At 53.3% G+C, this 21334-nt stretch overlaps 1 protein-coding gene across 1 annotated transcript in view; it reads right to left on the reverse strand.

The window, feature by feature from the left end:
• LOC122552653 (3-oxo-5-alpha-steroid 4-dehydrogenase 2-like) overlaps positions 1 to 21334 on the reverse strand; it is a 195821-nt gene that overhangs the window by 12177 nt on the left and 162310 nt on the right. Inside the window, exons 2-3 of the mRNA XM_087990961.1 lie at positions 2857 to 3017; positions 238 to 339 (exon numbers count right to left, since the gene is read on the reverse strand). Coding sequence (XP_087847087.1) covers positions 238 to 339; positions 2857 to 3017 — 263 coding nt within the window. The remainder of the gene's footprint in view (positions 1 to 237; positions 340 to 2856; positions 3018 to 21334) is intronic.

Genomic DNA, 21334 nt, shown 5'->3' on the forward strand with positions numbered 1-21334 from the left:
GCACTTCCTCAGCATTTGCTTATGGGATTTAGCTACCATGTAAGGCCATGTACTGTGACTATCCTCATGGAGGCTTCAAAAAAAAACAGGAAAACAAATATTTGCTTAGTAAATCATTACTTTATTATGTGGATGACAGAAAAGTATGCACTTGATGGATGCTAAATGCAATACTCAAGTACTGGTGTATGGCAAGATAAAAAATGAGTGGGGGTTTAGGGAAGAGACTAATGTTACCTTTAGGAATCTTGTAACTTGTGTCTCCAGGTTTTCTCAACTTCCGTAACAAATGATCACTATGGATATTGAAAGCCATTCCTAGTAAGAATAGCATCATCCCTACAAGACCAAAAAAATTTCTTTGAATACAACAGCAAGAACACAAACTGAACTTTGATCAATGTAGTGTACTCCACTATAGATGTTAAGATGATACAGATCAAAAGTCTAACAAATGTTTAATATTGCAGTATGGCATCTTGTTTTTATCTGCTCTTTTCAACTTAGTCCAGCCTAGTCCCATCATTTTTTCTAAAAATTGAGTGGAGAGAGCCCAAAATCAGTGATATGAATGTTCTGTGATTTACCCATGTACAGCAGGTAAACCGTGAATAAGAACCAAAGAAAAAATGGACAAGACTCAAACAATGCTACAGCATCTGAGAGAAACAGACTTAAAATTTCAGGAAAACTCCCTTTCATCAGATGAATCTTGAATACTCTTCCCTTTTCATCTCAAATCACTTTCAAGGTGCAAGAAGCCAAAATGTAGAAAAAGGAACAGCAATTTTTACAATGTGGGAAAAATGTTAATTATTTGAGTTATGATTTGAGTTATGATTGACATGTAGATGTGGCAGGAACAGTTAACTGTCAACCTTATTTAGCAGTTTAAAGTCAGATCTGGTAGGCGGACACAGATTGACCAAACTGTTGCAATTGAGAACATAGCACGAATTGCTGTTTCCAGAATTCTTTCATCTTTGAAAAAAGGTACAATTTATGGGCATATTGTTTTTACCTACAAAGAACAAATTTCTGCACTTGAATACATGTAGCTTATATCATGTGCAAATGAATCATACTGCAAGCCTGGCTGACCTTAGATTGGCTTAGTTCAAAATATGAAAAGCCAAAGAGTAATGGCCATAGCTATCAAAATATCTAACTCCAATGCCTAAATCTGAAGTACAAATGATGTATTTTCAGGTTCACAGAAGAATGCCTATCAATCAATAGAAGGGAGCAGATTCTTTGATTCTTTTAAACATCTCCTAATTGTCCCCTTCTCTGAAGTAAGCTTATTTAATTTCCGGTTCGTTATAGCACTTCAATAGAAGTGCATGTCAATGCTTGCACAAGATTGCTCAATTTTATGGTCAATATTCTGAATGTAGGTTGGTTGCTGAGCTGGAAGGTTCATTTTCAGATATTTCATCACCATACGAGATAACATCTTCAGTGAGCCTCTAGACGAAGCACTGCTGGTGTTTCCTGCTTTCTATTTATATGTTTAGGTTTCCTTGGGTTGGTGATGTCATTTCCTGTGGTTCCAACCGGAACTCTATCAACAAGCACATTGACTTGGACCCCATTTACCACCTTCTGAGAAAAGGAACAAAATGACATCACCATAGGAAATGACATCCCCACAGGAAATGACATCACCAACCCAAGGAAACCAAAACCTATAAATAGAAAGCAGGAAACACCAGCAGTGCTTTGTCCAGAGGCTCACTGAAGATGTTACCTAGTATAGTGACGAAACGTCTGAAAATTGACCTTCCAGCTCAGCAAGCAAACCTACATCCATAATCTCAACCTGAGCTACAAATCTTCTCAAAACTTGCTAAATGGTCAATATTATTGGAAATTGGGGGATGTCAAAAACTACACTTTCCTACTATTTACTGTCTAACATGAGATTTTATTCAATAGCTAATGTAGCAGTAATTAGTTTCCCAAAGTTCTAGCGTATGAGAACAAAAATAAGCATTATAATAAATAGTCTGCAGGACAGAGGTACTTGATGACTCACTGCCTTATAACACAGCTACTCTACAATACAACTATTAGAACATTGAGTGGTAGAAAGTGAGGACTGCAGATGCTGAAGATCAGAATCGAGAGTGTGGTGCTGGAAAAGTACAGCAGGTCAGGCAGTATCCGAGGAGCAGGAGAATTGATGTTTCAGGCATAAGCCCTGATAAGCCCTGATGAAGGGCTTATGCCCGAAACATCAATTCTCCTGCTCCTCAGATGCTGCCTGACCACACTCTTGACAACTATTACAACATTGCCAACTTCTCCACACTTCCCCAATGATCAGAAACTCTCCAAGAAGATTTTTTCAAATAAAAAGAAAAATATTGTTCATAAAGCTCCACACCACCAAATGAAAATATCATGCTGGAGAAAAAAACAACTTTCCTATGAGGACAGCCTGACATTCAAAGATATGCATGTGTATTTTGCACCCAAACCTTTCCCAATCTACAGCAAGGTTACACATAATGTGGTAACTTGGAAGGCAGACAAAAGTTGTTTTCCAGTTTTAAAAAAGTCTAAATTCCGCATTCATGGCATTGGCAGAAAAGTCCAGCCCATTAAACCTTGTATTTCTCCTCTTCGCAAATGCTGCCAGATCTGCTAAGTATTTCCATGATTTCCTGTATTGATCTCAGATTTCCACAGTCTAATACTTTGCTTTAAATAAATGAAAACAATTGCAAAAGATAAATAGGTGGAAAGTGTGTAGGAGTACAGTAAGCAAAAAAGTTAGGAATGGTAGGAAATAAAATTACAGAAAGTTTGTTTTAAAAAAGCTTTGTCTGATTTAATATCATATCAACTTACCAAACAAAAATCTGAAGTCAGTGGTCCAGCTATTATACTTGGTACAGTAGATCAAGTTGTGTCCTTGAAGATACCCATTCAAAGCACAAAATACAAAACATTTCAAAACAAAGAAGATTTCAACAACTTGTCCTCTGGTGAAACATCCATAAATAAATACCCTAAAATATAAGAGATTGAAAGTATTAATTATACTCTTGACCCTTTGCAGTACTTATATTAATGAACTATTTGGATTTGAAAAGAAGGAGAAACATTTGCGCAGATAGGGTGAATTGACTAGGCTTTTTCCCCAAGGTAGGAGAGTCCAAAATTAGAGAGCATAGGTTTAATGTGAGAGGGGAAAGGGACCTAAGAGCAACCTTTTCACACAGAGGATGGTGCATGTATGAAATGAGCTGCCAGAGGCACTGATGGAGGCGGCTACAATTACGACATTTAAAAAGCATTGGAATAAGTATATGAATAGGAAGGGTTTAGAGGGATAAAGGTGAAATGCTGGCAGATGAGACTAGATTTATTTAGGATATCTGGTCGGAATGGACAAGTTGGACCAAAGGGTCTGTTTCCATGCTGTACAGCTCTATGGCTCGCATTTCAGGACACCCCAAGAGTACTTTTCAATCATGGATCAATTCTGAAACAGAACTAATTTACAGAAAAGCACCATAAAATTGTGTACATTGGACAGATAAATACTGCTCAGAACATTAGGGATAACTAGGGATAACTTGGGTGGCACGGTGGCACAGTGGTGGGCGGCACGGTGGCACAGTGGTTAGCACTGCTGCTTCACAGCGCCTGAGACCCGGGTTCAATTCCCGCCTCAGGCGACTCTGTGTGGAGTTTGCACATTCTCCCCGTGTCTGCGTGGGTTTCCTCCGGGTGCTCCGGTTTCCTCCCACAATCCAAAAAATGTGCAGGTTAGGCAAATTGGCCATGCTAAATTGCCCGTAGTGTTAGGTGTAGGGGTAATGGGTCTGAGTGGGTTACGCTTCAGCGGGTCGGTGTGGACTTGTTGGGCCGAAGGGCCTGTTTCCACACCGTAATTAATCTAATCTAAACTTGCTCTTCTTAAAATGGTGCTAGATCATTTTATTTTTAAACACACAACTGAGAGCTAGTGGACCTTCAGGTTAATGGTTTATCTGAATAGCAAAAGATCTTTTAATATAGCAGAAGTGTTTATATGTTCACCTAAACTTATAGGTAAGTTTTGGTGATTTGTCTAGGATAATTGTAAAATACAAAAATCTAATTTAAAAAAACCTCTGAGTTAAATAACATTTTCTTTGACTCAACCTTTAAAGAAAGACTTGCATTAATGTAGTATCTTTCACAACCTTAAGACCTTACAGCCAATTAAAAACTTTATGAAGCATAGTTATTGTGGTAGTGTGGGGAACTCTAGAACAGTTTAGTACATTAAAATCATGTAATTTTTGAAACTAAAGTTTTTTTTAAAAAAAAAGCTGTTTTCCCCCAAAATCCGGAGGAATGATTAAGAGAAAAATGAATTCCACAGTGCTTTGAAACTCTGGAAAAGTTTTATTGTTTTTAAAGAGAGGCAAGTGTTGTTGGGAAACAGACTTTCTGCTAGTTATCAGTGACAACAGGGACCCCAGAAGGAAAAAAATACGAATAAAAAGTTACATTGCACAAAGGATAGTCTGTAATGCAAACCACCTTAATAGAGGGACTATTGGAGAAAGAGACTTAAAACAAATTGACAAATATACAAGTCAGATTTGATGCCTGAGTTTTGGACAGACACCATTAAGAATAGAAGGGTTCTTCTCAGATTGAGAACCTGAGAAATTCAAAGAATTGGCCATACTCCTTCCTGCAAATCTATAGATGAGACATTTGAATTCAAAAATTACAGCTGATGAGGAGGGTTTAAGTTAGATTAATGTCAGTTGGGAACCTGAGGAAAATTTTGATAAGGGCGTGAGAGGCAGAAACTTAACAAGTGACTCAGAGGAAACAGAAAATAAAAAGAAACAAGCCACCCAGCCTCTCCCCTTCTCCCCCCAGCCTCTACCCCCCCAGCCTCTCTCCTCCCACCCAGCCTCCCTCCTCCCAGCCAGTCTCTCCCATCCCAACCCCCCAGCCTTTCTCCTCCCACCCAGCCTCTCCCATCCAAACCTCCCAGCCTCCCTCCTCCCCCTCCAGCCTCTCCCATTCTCTCTCCAGCCTCTCCCCTTCCCCCTAGCCTCTCCCATCCCAACCCCCCCAGCCTCTCCCCTACCCCCCACTAACCTCTCCCCCCCCCCCCCCACAGCCTCTCCCCTTCCCCCCCCCACAGCCTCTCCCCTACCCCCCCACAGCCTCTCCCCTTCCCCCTCCCACAGCGTCTCCCCTTCCCCCCCCACAGCGTCTCCCCTTCCCCCCCCCCCCACAGCGTCTCCCCTTCCCCCCCAACAGCCTCTCCCCTTCCCCCCCTCACAGCCTCTCCCCTTCCCCCCCCCCCACAGCCTCTCCCCTTCCCCCCCCCCCACAGCCTCTCCCCCCCCCCCCACAGTCTCTCCCCGTCCCCCCCACACAGCCTCTCCCCTTCCCCCCCCACAGCCTCTCCCCTTCCCCCCCCCACACAGCCTCTCCCCTTCCCCCCCCACAGCCTCTCCCCTTCCCCCCCACAGCCTCTCCCCTTCCCCCCCACACAGCCTCTCCCCTTCCCCCCCCCCACAGCCTCTCCCCTCCCCCCCCCACAGCCTCTCCCCATCCCCCCCCCACAGCCTCTCCCCTCCCCCCCAGCCTCTCCCCTCCCCCCCAGCCTCTCCCCTCCCCCCCCAGCCTCTCTCCTTCCCCCCAGCCTCTCTCCTTCCCCCCCAGCCTCTCTCCTTCCCCCCCCAGCCTCTCTCCTCCTCCCCCAGCCTCTCACCTTCCCCACCCCACAGCCTCTCCCCCTTTCCCCTCCCCAAAGCCTCTCCCCTTCTCCCCCCCACACCTTCTCCCCCCCCACAGCCTCTCACCTTCTCCCCCCCACAGCCTCTCACCTTCTCCCCCCCCACAGCCTCTCACCTTCTCCCCCCCACAGCCTCTCACCTTCTCCCCCCCCACAGCCTCTCAGCTTCTCCCCCCCACAGCCTCTCACTCTCTCCCCCCCACAGACTCACCCAATCACCACTCCACTCCAATCCCTCAAATCCCTCCCCCAATCACCACAAATCTCTGCCCCCCTCAAATCTCTCCCACACCCCACTCTCTCACCCCAAATCTCTACCGCTCCCAATATCTCCCCCAATAACCACCCCAATCCTCCCAAATTTCTGCCCAATCTCTCCCCCCTCAACTCTCTCCCTCAAATCTCTTCTTCCCCCCCAAAAATCTCTCCTCCCACATCTCCCCTCCCCAATCTCTGCCCCACCAATCACCACCTCAAATCTCTCCCCATTAAATCTCCCTTCCCAAAATTCACTCCCCCAAACCCCTCCAATTTCATCCCCACCCAATCTCTCTCCTGCCTAAAAAAAACACTCAAATCCTCCCCACCAGTCTCTCCCACCCCCAATCACCACTCCAATACCCACTATCCCCTACACCCCAAATCTCTACCCCCAATCTCTCCCGTCCCAATCGTCACCAAACTTCCTCCCCAAATCTCTCCCCAATTCTCTTACTCCCACAAATCTCCCTCCACCACTCCAATCCTCTCCCTGCCGAACGTCTGCCCCCAATCTCTACCATATCACCATCGCAACCACCTCAAATCTCTCCCCACAAATCTCTTCCCCCCCACAAATCTCTCACCCAATCTTATCTCCCAATCCCTTAAAATCTCTTCCCCCTCAAATCTGTCACCTCAATTCCCCAAACTCTCTACCACACCCAATCTTTCACCTGCCAATCTCTCCACCCTAATCCCTCCCCACCCTCTCTGCTCCAAATCCCTCCCAGCCTCTTCCCCCAGCTTCTCCCACCCAGCCTTTCTCTAATCCCCCCGATCTCTACCCCCCTCTCCAATCTCTCCTCCCCAATCCCCCTCCCCCAATTTCCTGCCATACCCCTACCCTAATACTCCCTCTCCCAACTTCCCCCAAATCTCTTCCCCACTCTTCTCCCCCAAAACCTCCTCCCCAATCCCCCCAAAATCTCCTCCCAAATCCCCCCCAATCTCTTCTCCCCAATCCCCCCCAAATCTCTTCTCCCCAATCCCCCCCAAATCTCTTCTCCCCAATCCTTCTCCAAATCTCTCTCCCGAATATCCTACACAAATCTACCCTCCCCCAATCCCCCCAAATCTCTTCTCCCCAATCCCCCCCCAAATCTCTTCTCCCCAATCCCCCCCCAAATCTCTTCTCCCCAATCCCCCCCAAATCTCTTCTCCCCAATCCCCCCCAAATCTCTTCTCCCCAATCCCCCCCAAATCTCTTCTCCCCAATCCCCCCCAAATCTCTTCTCCCCAATCCCCCCCAAATCTCTTCTCCCCAATCCCCCCCAAATCTCTTCTCCCCAATCCCCCCCAAATCTCTTCTCCCCAATCCTTCTCCAAATCTCTCTCCCGAATATCCTATACAAATCTACCCCCCCAATCCCCCCAAATCTCTCCTCCCCAATCCCCCCAAATCTCTTCTCCCCAATCCTTCTCCAAATCTCTCTCTCCAATACCTTACTCAAATCTCTCCTCCCCAATCCCCGCAAATCTCTCCTCCCAAATCCCTCCTTCCCCATCTCACCATTCCCAACCATACCTCCCGTAAACCCCACAATTCTAGCTACCCAATCCCTCGTCCCCAAACCCCACAGTCTCTCCTCCTACAACTTCCCCAATCTCTCCTCCGCCGACACACCCAATCCCTCCTCCACTAATAATCCGCTATCCCCCCTCCCCAATCTCTCCAAACACTCCATCCTCAATTCCCCCCTCTCCAAAACCTCCAATCCTCCCCAATCCCCCTTCCCAAACCACCCCCAATTCCTCCTCCCACAATCCGTCCAATCCCCCGATCTCTCCCCCATCCCTCTCCCCTAATCCCCTCTAAATCTCTCTCTCCCAATCACCCCAAATCTCACCCCAATCTCTTCCCCCAAATTTCTCCCACCCAAATCTCTCCCCAATCTCTCCTCCCCCAATCCCCCCAGTCTCTCCTTTCCCAATGCCCACTCTCCCCTCCACCACCCCTCCCAATCTCCTCCCCCAATCCACCCCACTCTCTCCTCCAATCACCCCAACTTCCCCCCCAATCTCCTGTCCCCTAATCCCCCTCCTCCAACCCCGACCAATCCTCATGTAACCCCCACAATCTCTCCTCTCAAAACACCCCCCAAATCTGTCCTCCCCAACTCCGGCATCTCTCCTCCCATACCCCTCCCCCAATTCCTCCCCGAATCACTCCTCCCCCAATTCCCCCCCGAATCGCTCCTCCCCCAATTCCCGACCCCCCGAATCGCTCCTCCCCCAATTCCCCCCCGAATCGCTACTCCCCCAATTCCCCCACCCGAATCGCTCCTCCCCCAATTCCCCCCGAATCGCTCCTACCCCAATTCCCCGCCCGAATCTCTCCTTCCCCAATCCCCCCCCCCCGAATCTCTCCTTCCCCAATTCCAATTCCCCCCCCCCCCCAAATCTCTCCTTCCCCAATCCCCCCCCCGAATCTCTCTTTCCCCAATCCCCCCCCGAATCTCTCCTTCCCCAATCCCCCCCCGAATCTCTCCTTCCCCAATCCCCCCCCCGAATCTCTCCTTCCCCAATCCCCCCCCCGAATCTCTCCTTCCCCAATTCCCCCCCCCCCCCAAATCTCTCCTTCCCCAATCCCCCCCCCCGAATCTCTCCTTCCCCAATCCCCCCCCCCGAATCTCTCCTTCCCCAATCCCCCCCCCCGAATCTCTCTCCTTCCCCAATCCCCCCCCCGAATCTCTCTCCTTCCCCAATCCCCCCCCCGAATCTCTCTCCTTCCCCAATCCCCCCCCGAATCTCTCCTTCCCCAATCCCCCCCAAATCTCTCCTTCCCCAATCCCCCCCAAATCTCTCCTTCCCCAATCCCCCCCAAATCTCTCCTTCCCCAATCCCCCCCAAATCTCTCCTTCCCCAAACCCCCCAAAATCTCTCCTTCCCCAATTCCCCCACCTAAATCTCTCCTTCCCCAACCCCCCCCAAATCTCTCCTTCCCCAATCCCCCCTCCCCAAATCTCTCCTTCCCCAATCCCCCCTCCCCAAATCTCTCCTTCCCCAATCCCCCCTCCCCAAATCTCTCCTTCCCCAATCCCCCCTCCCCAAATCTCTCCTTACCCAATTCCCCCCCTAAATCTCTCCTTCCCCAATTCACCCCCTAAATCTCTCCTTCCCCAATTCCCCCCCTAAATCTCTCCTTCCCCAATCCCCCCCCCCAAATCTCTCTTTCCCCAATCCCCCCAATCTCTCCTTCCCCAATCCCCCCCAATCTCTCCTTCCCCAATCTCCCCTTCCCCAACCCCCCCATCTCCCCTACCCAAATCCCCCCCCCCAATCTCCCCTTCCCCAATCCCCCTGCCAAACCTCCCCTTCCCCAATCCCCACGCCAAATCTCCCCTTCCCCAATCCACCCCAAATCTCTCCTTCGCCAATCCCCCCCAAATCTCTCCTTCCCCAATCTCCCCTTCCCCAATTCCCCCCCTAAATCTCTCCTTCCCCAATTCACCCCCTAAATCTCTCCTTCCCCAATTCCCACCCTAAATCTCTCCTTCCCCAATTCCCCCCTAAATCTCTCCTTCCCCAATTCCCCCCCCCCTGAAATCTCTCCTTCCCAATCTCCCCTTCCCCAATCCCCCCCTAAATCTCCCCTTCCCCAATCCCCCCCAAATCTCTCCTTCCCCAATCCCCCCCAATCTCTCCTTCCCCAATCCCCCCCAAATCTCTCCTTCAACAATTCCCCCCATAATCTCTCCTTCCCCAAGCTCCCCTTCCCCATTTCCCCCCAAATCTCTCCTTCCCCAATCCCCGCCAAATCTCTCCTTCCCCAATCCCCCCCCAAATCACTCCTTCCCAAATCTCCCCTTCCCCAATCCCTCCCCAATCTCTCCTTTCCCAATCACCCCTTCCCCAACCCCCCCATCTCCCCTACCCAAATCCCCCCCAAATCTCTCCTTCCCCAATCCCCCCTCCCCAAATCTCTCCTTCCCCCAATCCCCCCTCCCCAAATCTCTCCTTCCCCAATCCCCCCCCCAAATCTCTCCTTCCCCAATCCCCCCCCAATCTCTCCTTCCCCAATTCCCCCCCCCAAATCTCTCCTTCCCCAATCCCCCCCCCAATCTCTCCTTCCCCAATCCCCCCAATCTCTCCTTTCCCAATCTCCCCTTCCCCAACCCCCCCATCTCCCCTACCCAAATCCCCCCCAAATCTCTCCTTCCCCAATCCCCCCTCCCCAAATCTCTCCTTCCCCAATCCCCCCTCCCCAAATCTCTCCTTACCCAATTCCCCCCCTAAATCTCTCCTTCCCCAATTCACCCCCTAAATCTCTCCTTCCCAATTCCCCCCCTAAATCTCTCCTTCCCCAATCCCCCCCCCCCAAATCTCTCTTTCCCCAATCCCCCCAATCTCTCCTTCCCCAATCCCCCCCAATCTCTCCTTCCCCAATCTCCCCTTCCCCAATCCCCCCCCCAAATCTCTCCTTCCCCAATCCCCCCCAATCTCTCCTTCCCCAATTCCCCCCCCCCAAATCTCTCCTTCCCCAATCCCCCCCCCCAAATCTCTCTTTCCCCAATCCCCCCAATCTCTCCTTCCCCAATCCCCCCCAATCTCTCCTTTCCCAATCTCCCCTTCCCCAACCCCCCCATCTCCCCTACCCAAATCCCCCCCAAATCTCTCCTTCCCCAATCCCCCCTCCCCAAATCTCTCCTTCCCCAATCCCACCTCCCCAAATCTCTCCTTACCCAATTCCCCCCCTAAATCTCTCCTTCCCCAATTCACCCCCTAAATCTCTCCTTCCCCAATTCCCCCCCTAAATCTCTCCTTCCCCAATCCCCCCCCCCAAATCTCTCTTTCCCCAATCCCCCCAATCTCTCCTTCCCCAATCCCCCCCAATCTCTCCTTCCCCAATCTCCCCTTCCCCAACCCCCCCATCTCCCCTACCCAAATCCCCCCCCCAATCTCCCCTTCCCCAATCCCCCTGCCAAACCTCCCCTTCCCCAATCCCCACGCCAAATCTCCCCTTCCCCAATCCACCCCAAATCTCCCCTTCCCCAATTCCCCCCCTAAATCTCTCCTTCCCCAATTCCCCCCTAAATCTCTCCTTCCCCAATTCCCCCCCCCTGAAATCTCTCCTTCCCAATCTCCCCTTCCCCAATCCCCCCCTAAATCTCCCCTTCCCCAATCCCCCCCAAATCTCTCCTTCCCCAATCCCCCCCAATCTCTCCTTCCCCAATCCCCCCCAAATCTCTCCTTCAACAATTCCCCCCATAATCTCTCCTTCCCCAAGCTCCCCTTCCCCATTTCCCCCCAAATCTCTCCTTCCCCAATCCCCGCCAAATCTCTCCTTCCCCAATCCCCCCCCCCAAATCTCTCCTTCCCAAATCTCCCCTTCCCCAATCCCTCCCCAATCTCTCCAAACACTCCATCCTCAATTCCCCCTCTCCAAAACCTCCAATCCTCCCCAATCCCCCTTCCCAAACCACCCCCAATTCCTCCTCCCACAATCCGTCCAATCCCCCGATCTCTCCCCCATCCCTCTCCCCTAATCCCCTCTAAATCTCTCTCTCCCAATCACCCCAAATCTCACCCCAATCTCTTCCCCCAAATTTCTCCCACCCAAATCTCTCCCCAATCTCTCCTCCCCCAATCCCCCCAGTCTCTCCTTTCCCAATGCCCATTCTCCCCTCCACCACCCCTCCCAATCTCCTCCCCCAATCCACCCCACTCTCTCCTCCAATCACCCCAACTTCCCCCCCAATCTCCTGTCCCCTAATCCCCCTCCTCCAACCCCGACCAATCCTCATGTAACCCCCACAATCTCTCCTCTCAAAACACCCCCCAAATCTCTCCTCCCCAACTCCGGCATCTCTCCTCCCATACCCCTCCCCCAATTCCTCCCCGAATCGCTCCTCCCCCAATTCCCCCCCCCCGAATCGCTCCTCCCCCAATTCCCCCCCCCGAATCGCTCCTCCCCCAATTCCCCCCCCCGAATCGCTCCTCCCCCAATTCCCCCCCCCCGAATCGCTCCTCCCCCAATTCCCCCCCGAATCGCTACTCCCCCAATTCCCCCACCCGAATCGCTCCTCCCCCAATTCCCCCCGAATCGCTCCTACCCCAAATCCCCCCCCGAATGTCTCCTTCCCCAATCCCCCCCCGAATCTCTCTTTCCCCAATCCCCCCCCGAATCTCTCCTTCCCCAATCCCCCCCCCGAATCTCTCCTTCCCCAATCCCCCCCCCGAATCTCTCCTTCCCCAATCCCCCCCCGAATCTCTCCTTCCCCAATTCCCCCCCCCCAAATCTCTCCTTCCCCAATCCCCCCCCCCGAATCTCTCCTTCCCCAATCCCCCCCCCGAATCTCTCCTTCCCCAATCCCCCCCCCCCCCCGAATCTCTCCTTCCCCAATCCCCCCCGAAACACTCCTTCCCCAATCCCCCCCAAATCTCTCCTTCCCCAATCCCCCCCAAATCTCTCCTTCCCCAAACTCCCCTTCCCCAAACCCCCCAAAATCTCTCCTTCCCCAATTCCCCCACCGAAATCTCTCCTTCCCCAATCCCCCCAAATCTCTCCTTCCCCAATCCCCCCTCCCCAAATCTCTCCTTCCCCAATCCCCCCTCCCCAAATCTCTCCTTCCCCAATCCCCCCCCCAAATCTCTCCTTCCCCAATTCCCCCCCCCAAATCTCTCCTTCCCCAATTCCCCCCCCCAAATCTCTCCTTCCCCAATTCCCCCCCCCAAATCTCTCCTTCCCCAATCCCCCCCCAAATCTCTCTTTCCCCAATCCCCCCAATCTCTCCTTCCCCAATCCCCCCCAATCTCTTCTTCCCCAATCTCCCCTTCCCCAACCCCCCCATCTCCCCTACCCAAATCCCCCCCCCCAATCTCCCCTTCCCCAATCCCCCCGTCAAACCTCCCCTTCCCCAATCCCCACGCCAAATCTCCCCTTCCCCAATCCACCCCAAATCTCTCCTTCGCCAATCCCCCCAAATCTCTCCTTCCCCAATCTCCCCTTCCCCAATTCCCCCCCTAAATCTCTCCTTCCCCAATTCACCCCCTAAATCTCTCCTTCCCCAATTCCCACCCTAAATCTCTCCTTCCCCAATTCCCCCCTAAATCTCTCCTTCCCCAATTCCCCCCCCCCTGAAATCTCTCCTTCCCAATCTCCCCTTCCCCAATCCCCCCCTAAATCTCCCCTTCCCCAATCCCCCCCAAATCTCCCCTTCCCCAATCCCCCCCAAATCTCCCCTTCCCCAATCCCCCCCAAATCTCTCCTTCCCCAATTCCCCCCAATCTCTCCTTCCCCAATCCCCCCCCAAATCTCTCCTTCAACAATTCCCCCCATAATCTCTCCTTCCCCAAGCTCCCCTTCCCCATTTCCCCCCCAAATCTCTCCTTCCCCAATCCCCACCAAATTTCTCCTTCCCCAATCATCCCCAAATCTCTCCTTCCCCAATCTCCCCTTCCCCAATCTCCCCCCCCAAATCTCTCCTTCCCCAATCCCCCCCCAAATCACTCCTTCCCAAATCTCCCCTTCCCCAATCCCCCCCAAAATCTCCCCTTCCCCAAACCCCACAAATCTCTCCTTCCCCAATTCTGCCCCCTAAATATCTCCTTCCCCAATTCTCCCCTCTAAATCTCTCCTTCCCCAATTCCCCCACCTAAATCTCTCTTTCGTCAATTCCCCTCCCAAATCTCTCCTTCCCCAATTCCGACCGGCCCCAAATCTCTCCTTCCCCAATCTCCCCTTCCCCAATCTCCCCCAAATCTCTCCTTCCCCAATTCCCCCCCCAAATCTCTTTCCCCAATCCCCCCCCAAATCTCTCCTTCCCCAATCTCCCCTTCGCCAATCCCCCCCCGAAATGTCCCCTTCCCCAATCCACCCCCAATCTCTCCTTCCCCAATTCCCCCCCCAAATCTCTCCTTCACCAATTCCCCCCCGAAATCTCTCCTTCCCCAATCTCCCCTTCCCCAATCCCCCCCCAAATCTCTCCTTCCCCAAACACCCCCAAATCTCTCCTTCCCCAATCCCCCCCAAATTTCTCCTTCCCCAACCCCCCCAAATCTCTCCTTCCCCAATCCCCCCCAAATCTCTCCTTCCCCAATCCCCGCCAAATTTCTCCTTCCCCAATCATCCCCAAATCTCTCCTTCCCCAATCTCCCCTTCCCCAATCCCCCCCCCAAATCTCTCCTTCCACAATCCCCCCCCAAATCACTCCTTCCCAAATCTCCCCTTCCCCAATCTCCCCAAAATCTCCCCTTCCCCAAACCCCACAAATCTCTCCTTCCCCAATTCCGCCCCCTAAATATCTCCTTCCCCAATTCTCCCCCCTAAATCTCTCCTTCCCCAATTCCCCCACCTAAATCTCTCTTTCGCCAATTCCCCCCCCAAATGTCTCCTTCCCCAATTCCGACCCCCCCCAAATCTCTCCTTCCCCAATCTCCCCTTCCCCAATCCCCCCCAAATCTCTCCTTCCCCAATTCCCACCAAATCTCTCCTTCCCCAATCTCCCCTTTCCCAATCCCCCCCCCCCAAAATGTCCCCTTTCCCAATCCACCCCCAATCTCTCCTTCCCCAATTCCCCCCCCCCAAATCTCTCCTTCACCAATTCGCCCCCTAAATCTCTCCTTCCCCAATCTCCCCTTCCCCAATCCCCCCCAAATCTCTCCTTCCCCAATCCCCCCCAAATCTCTCCTTCCCCAATCCCCCCCAAATCTCTCCTTCCACAAACCCCCCCAAATCTCCCCTTCCCCAATTCCCCTCCCAAATCTCTCCTTCCCCAATCCCCCCCCAATCTCTCCATCCCCAATCTCCCCTTCCCCAATCCCGCCCCCTCCCCAAAACTCTCCTTCCCCAATCCGCCCCAAATCTCTCCTTCCCCAATCTCCCCTTCCCCAATCCCCCCCAAATCTCCCCTTCCCTAATTCCCCCCTAAATCTCTCCTTCCCAAATTCCCCCCCAAATCTCCCCGTCCCCAATTCCCCATCAAATTTCTCCTTCCCCAATTCCCCCCACAAATCTCTCCTTCCCCAATTCCCCCCCAAATCTCTCCTTCCAAAATTCCCCCCCAAATCTCTCATTCCCCAATTCCCCCCCAAATCTCTCCTTCCCAAATCCCCCCCCCAAATCTCTCCTTCCCCAATTCCCCCCGAAATCTCTCCTTCCCCAATTCCCCCCCCCCCACAAATCTCTCCTTCCCCAATTCCTCCCCAAATCTCTCCATCCCCAAATCCCCCCCAAAAACTCTCCTTCCCCAATCTCCCCTTCCCCAATCTCCCCCCCCTAAATCTCCCCTTCCCCAATCCTCCCCCCAAATCTCCCCTTTCCCAATCCACCCCAAATCTCTCCTTCCCCAAACCCCGCCAAATCTCCCCTTCCCCAATCCCCCTCTCAAATCTCTCCTTCCGCAATCCCCCCGAAATCACTCCTTACCCAATCCCCCCCCCCCAAATCTCTCCTTCCCCAATCCCCCCCCCAAATCTCTCCTTCCCCAATTCCCCCCCCATCTCTCCTTCCCCAAACACCCCCTAAATCTCCCCTTCCCCAACCCACCCAAATCTCTCCTTCCCCAATACCCCCCCCAAATCTCTCCTTCCCCAATACCCCCCCAAATCTCTCCTTCCCCAATCCCCCCCCAAATCTCTCCTTCCCCAATCCCCCCCAAATCTCTCCTTCCCCAATCTCTCCTTCCCCAATCCGCCTCAAATCTCTCCATCCCCAATTCCCCCCCCTCAATCTCTCCTTCCCCAATCCCCCCCCCAAATCTCTCCTTCCCCAATTCCCCCCCCAAATCTCTCCTTCCCCAATTCCCCCCCCCCAAATCTCTCCTTCCCCAATTCCCCCCTCAAATCTCTTCTTACCAAATTCCCCCCCCCCAAATCACTCCTTCCCAAATTCCCCCCCCCCAAATCTCTCCTTCCCCAATTCCGCCCCCATCTCTCCTTCCCCAAACACCCCCTAAATCTCCCCTTCCCCAATCCCACCCAAATCTCTCCTTCCCCAATACCCCCCCCCCCAAATCTCTCCTTCCCCAATACCCCCCCAAATCTCTCCTTCCCCAATCCCCCCCCCCCCCAAATCTCCCCTTCCCCAATTCCCCCCCCAAATCTCTCCTTCCCCAATTCCCCCCCCCAAATCTCTTCTTACCAAATTCCCCCCCCCAAATCACTCCTTCCCAAATTCCCCCCCCCCCAAATCTCTCCTTCCCCAATTCCCCCCCCCATCTCTCCTTCCCCAAACACCCCCTAAATCTCCCCTTCCCCAATCCCACCCAAATCTCTCCTTCCCCAATACCCCCCCAAATCTCTCCTTCCCCAATACCCCCCCAAATCTCTCCTTCCCCAATCCCCCCAATCTCTCCTTCCCCGATCCCCCCCCCAAATCTCTCCTTCCCCAATACCCCCCCAATACCCCCCCAAATCACTCCTTCCCCAATACCCCCCCAAATCTCTCCTTCCCCAATCCCCCCAAATCTCTCCTTCCCCAATCTCCCCTTCCCCAATCCCCCCCAAAATTTATCCTTCCCCAAACACCCCCAAATCTCTCCTTCACCAATCCCCCCCCCAAATCTCTCCTTCCCCAATCATCCCCAAATCTCTCCTTCCCAAATCTCCCCTTCCCCAATCCCCCCCAAATCTCTCCTTCCCCAATTACCCCCGCAAATCTCTCCTTCCCCAATTCCCCCCCCTAAATCTCTCCTTCACCAATTGCCCCGCTAAATCTCTCCTTCCCCAATTGCCCCGCGAAATCTCTCCTTCCCCAATGCCCCCCCAAATCTCTCCTTCCCCAATTCCCCCCCTAAATCTCTCCTTCTCCAATCCCCCCCCAATCTTTTCTTCCCCAAATCCCCCCGCAAATCTCTCCTTCCCCAATCTCCCCTTCCCCAATCCCCGCCCCCAAATCTCTCCTTCCCCATTCCCCCCAAATCTCTCCTTCCCCAATCCATCCCAAATCTCTACTTCCCCAATCCCCTCCAAATCTCTCCTTCCCCAATCCCCTCCAAATCTCTCCTTCCCCAATCCCCCCCAAATCTCTCCTTCCCCAATCCCCCCCCCCAAATCTCTCCTTCCCCAATCCCCCCCAAATCTCTCCTTCCCCAATCTCCCCTTCCCCAATTCCCCCCCTAAATCTCTCCTTCACCAATTCCTCCCCATAATCTCTCCTTCGCCAATTCCCCCCTAAATATCCCCTTCCCCAATGTCCCCTTCCCCAATACCCCCAAATCTCTCCTTGCCCAATCCCCCCCAAATCTCTCCTGCCACAATCCCCCCCCCCCCAAATCTCTCCTTCCCCAATCCCCCTCAAATCTCTCCTTCCCCAATCGCCCCCAAAATCTCCCCCAATCTCCCCTTCTGCAATCCCCCCCAAATCTCCCCTTCCCCTATTCCCCCCCAAATCTCTCCTTCCCCAATTCCCCCCAATCTCTCCTTCCCCAATTCCCCCCAATCTCTCCTTCACCAATTCCCCCCCTAAATCTCTCCTTCCCCAATCTCCCCTTCCCCAATCCCCCCCAAATCTCTCCTTCCCCAAACACCCCCAAATCTCTCCTTCCCCAATCCCCCCCAAATTTCTCCTTCCCCAAACACCCCCCAAATCTCTCCTTCCCCAATCCCCCCCAAATCTCTCCATCCCCAAACACCCCCCAAATCTCTCCTTCCCCAATCCCCCCCAAATCTCTCCATCCCCAATCTCCTCTTCCCCAATCCCCCTCCCAAATCTCTCCTTCCCCAATCCCCACCATCTCCCCTTCCCCAAAACCCCCCCAATCTCTCCATCCCCAATCTCCCCTTCCCCAAACCCCCCCCCCACAACTCTCCTTCCCCAATCCGCTCCAAACCTCTCCTTCCCCAATCTCCCCTTCCCCAATCCCCCCAAATCTCCCCTTCCCCAATTCCCCCCTAAATCTCTCCTTCCCAAATTCCCCCCCAAATCTCCCGTTCCCCAATTCCCCCCCAAATCTCTCCTTCCCCAATTCCCCCCCCCCCAAATCACTCCTTCCCCAATTCCCCCCTAAATCTCTCCTTCCAAAATTCCCCCCCAAATCTCTCCTTCCCCAATTCCCCCCCAAATCTCTCATTCCCCAATTCCCCCCCAAATCTCTCCTTCCCAAATCCCCCCCCCCATCTCCCCTTCCCCAATTCCCCCCCAAATCTCTCCTTCCCCAATCCCCCCCAAATCTCTCCTTCCACAAACCCCCCCAAATCCCCCTTCCCCAATTCCCCTCCCAAATCTCTCCTTCCCCAATCCCCCCCCAATCTCTCCATCCCCAATCTCCCCTTCCCCAATCCCGCCCCCTCCCCAAAACTCTCCTTCCCCAATCCGCCCCAAATCTCTCCTTCCCCAATCTCCCCTTCCCCAATCCCCCCCAAATCTCCCCTTCCCTAATTCCCCCCTAAATCTCTCCTTCCCAAATTCCCCCCCAAATCTCCCCGTCCCCAATTCCCCATCAAATTTCTCCTTCCCCAATTCCCCCCACAAATCTCTCCTTCCCCAATTCCCCCCCAAATCTCTCCTTCCAAAATTCCCCCCCAAATCTCTCATTCCCCAATTCCCCCCCAAATCTCTCCTTCCCAAATCCCCCCCCCAAATCTCTCCTTCCCCAATTCCCCCCGAAATCTCTACTTCCCCAATTCCCCCCCCCCACAAATCTCTCCTTCCCCAATTCCTCCCCAAATCTCTCCATCCCCAAATCCCCCCCAAAAACTCTCCTTCCCCAATCTCCCCTTCCCCAATCTCCCCCCCCTAAATCTCTCCTTCCCCAATCCTCCCCCCAAATCTCCCCTTCCCCAATCCACCCCAAATCTCTCCTTCCCCAAACCCCGCCAAATCTCCCCTTCCCCAATCCCCCTCTCAAATCTCTCCTTCCGCAATCCCCCCGAAATCACTCCTTCCCCAATCCCCCCCCCCAAATCTCTCCTTCCCCAATCCCCCCCCCAAATCTCTCCTTCCCCAATTCCCCCCCCATCTCTCCTTCCCCAAACACCCCCTAAATCTCCCCTTCCCCAACCCACCCAAATCTCTCCTTCCCCAATACCCCCCCCAAATCTCTCCTTCCCCAATACCCCCCCAAATCTCTCCTTCCCCAATCCCCCCCCCCAAATCTCTACTTCCCCAATCCCCCCCAAATCTCTCCTTCCCCAATCTCTCCTTCCCCAATCCGCCTCAAATCTCTCCATCCCCAATTCCCCCCCCTCAATCTCTCCTTCCCCAATCCCCCCCCAAATCTCTCCTTCCCCAATTCCCCCCCCAAATCTCTCCTTCCCCAATTCCCCCCCCCAAATCTCTCCTTCCCCAATTCCCCCCTCAAATCTCTTCTTACCAAATTCCCCCCCCCCAAATCACTCCTTCCCAAATTCCCCCCCCCCCCCAAATCTCTCCTTCCCCAATTCCGCCCCCATCTCTCCTTCCCCAAACACCCCCTAAATCTCCCCTTCCCCAATCCCACCCAAATCTCTCCTTCCCCAATACCCCCCCAAATCTCTCCTTCCCCAATCCCCCCCCCCCCAAATCTCCCCTTCCCCAATTCCCCCCCCAAATCTCTCCTTCCCCAATTCCCCCCCCCCCAAATCTCTTCTTACCAAATTCCCCCCCCCAAATCACTCCTTCCCAAATTCCCCCCCCCCAAATCTCTCCTTCCCCAATTCCCCCCCCCATCTCTCCTTCCCCAAACACCCCCTAAATCTCCCCTTCCCCAATCCCACCCAAATCTCTCCTTCCCCAATACCCCCCCAAATCTCTCCTTCCCCAATACCCCCCCAAATCTCTCCTTCCCCAATCCCCCCAATCTCTCCTTCCCCGATCCCCCCCCAAATCTCTCCTTCCCCAATACCCCCCCAAATCTCTCCTTCCCCAATACCCCCCCAAATCACTCCTTCCCCAATACCCCCCCAAATCTCTCCTTCCCCAATACCCCCAAATCTCTCCTTCCCCAATCTCCCCTTCCCCAATCCCCCCCAAAATTTATCCTTCCCCAAACCCCCCCAAATCTCTCCTTCACCAATCCCCCCCCCAAATCTCTCCTTCCCCAATCATCCCCAAATCTCTCCTTCCCAAATCTCCCCTTCCCCAATCCCCCCCAAATCTCTCCTTCCCCAATTACCCCCGCAAATCTCTCCTTCCCCAATTCCCCCCCTAAATCTCTCCTTCACCAATTGCCCCGCTAAATCTCTCCTTCCCCAATTGCCCCGCGAAATCTCTCCTTCCCCAATTCCCCCCCAAATCTCTCCTTCCCCAATTCCCCCCCTAAATCTCTCCTTCTCCAATCCCCCCCAATCTTTTCTTCCCCAAATCCCCCCGCAAATCTCTCCTTCCCCAATCTCCCCTTCCCCAATCCCCGCCCCCAAATCTCTCCTTCCCCATTCCCCCCAAATCTCTCCTTCCCCATTCCCCCCAAATCTCTCCTTCCCCAATCCATCCCAAATCTCTACTTCCCCAATCCCCTCCAAATCTCTCCTTCCCCAATCCCCTCCAAATCTCTCCTTCCCCAATCCCCCCCAAATCTCTCCTTCCCCAATCCCCCCCCCAAATCTCTCCTTCCCCAATCCCCCCCAAATCTCTCCTTCCCCAATCTCCCCTTCCCCAATTCCCCCCCTAAATCTCTCCTTCACCAATTCCTCCCCATAATCTCTCCTTCGCCAATTCCCCCCTAAATATCCCCTTCCCCAATGTCCCCTTCCCCAATACCCCCAAATCTCTCCTTCCCCAATCCCCCCCAAATCTCTCCTGCCACAATCCCCCCCCCCCAAATCTCTCCTTCCCCAATCCCCCTCAAATCTCTCCTTCCCCAATCGCCCCCAAAATCTCCCCCAATCTCCCCTTCTGCAATCCCCCCCCAATCTCTCCTTCCCCAATTCCCCCCAATCTCTCCTTCACCAATTCCCCCCCTAAATCTCTCCTTCCCCAATCTCCCCTTCCCCAATCCCCCCCAAATCTCTCCTTCCCCAAACACCCCCAAATCTCTCCTTCCCCAACCCCCCCCAAATTTCTCCTTCCCCAAACACCCCCCAAATCTCTCCTTCCCCAATCCCCCCCCAATCTCTCCATCCCCAATCTCCCCTTCCCCAACCCCCCCCCCCACAACTCTCCTTCCCCAATCCGCTCCAAACCTCTCCTTCCCCAATCTCCCCTTCCCCAATCCCCCCAAATCTCCCCTTCCCCAATTCCCCCCTAAATCTCTCCTTCCCAAATTCCCCCCCAAATCTCCCGTTCCCCAATTCCCCCCCAAATCTCTCCTTCCCCAATTCCCCCCCCCCCAAATCACTCCTTCCCCAATTCCCCCCTAAATCTCTCCTTCCAAAATTCCCCCCCAAATCTCTCCTTCCCCAATTCCCCCCCAAATCTCTCATTCCCCAATCCCTCCCAAATCTCTACTTCCC

Source organism: Chiloscyllium plagiosum, unplaced genomic scaffold, assembly GCF_037043375.1.
Source record: "Chiloscyllium plagiosum isolate Xiang-an unplaced genomic scaffold, Cpla_swu_hap1 HiC_scaffold_10, whole genome shotgun sequence".
Classification (NCBI taxonomy): Eukaryota; Metazoa; Chordata; class Chondrichthyes; order Orectolobiformes; family Hemiscylliidae; genus Chiloscyllium; species Chiloscyllium plagiosum.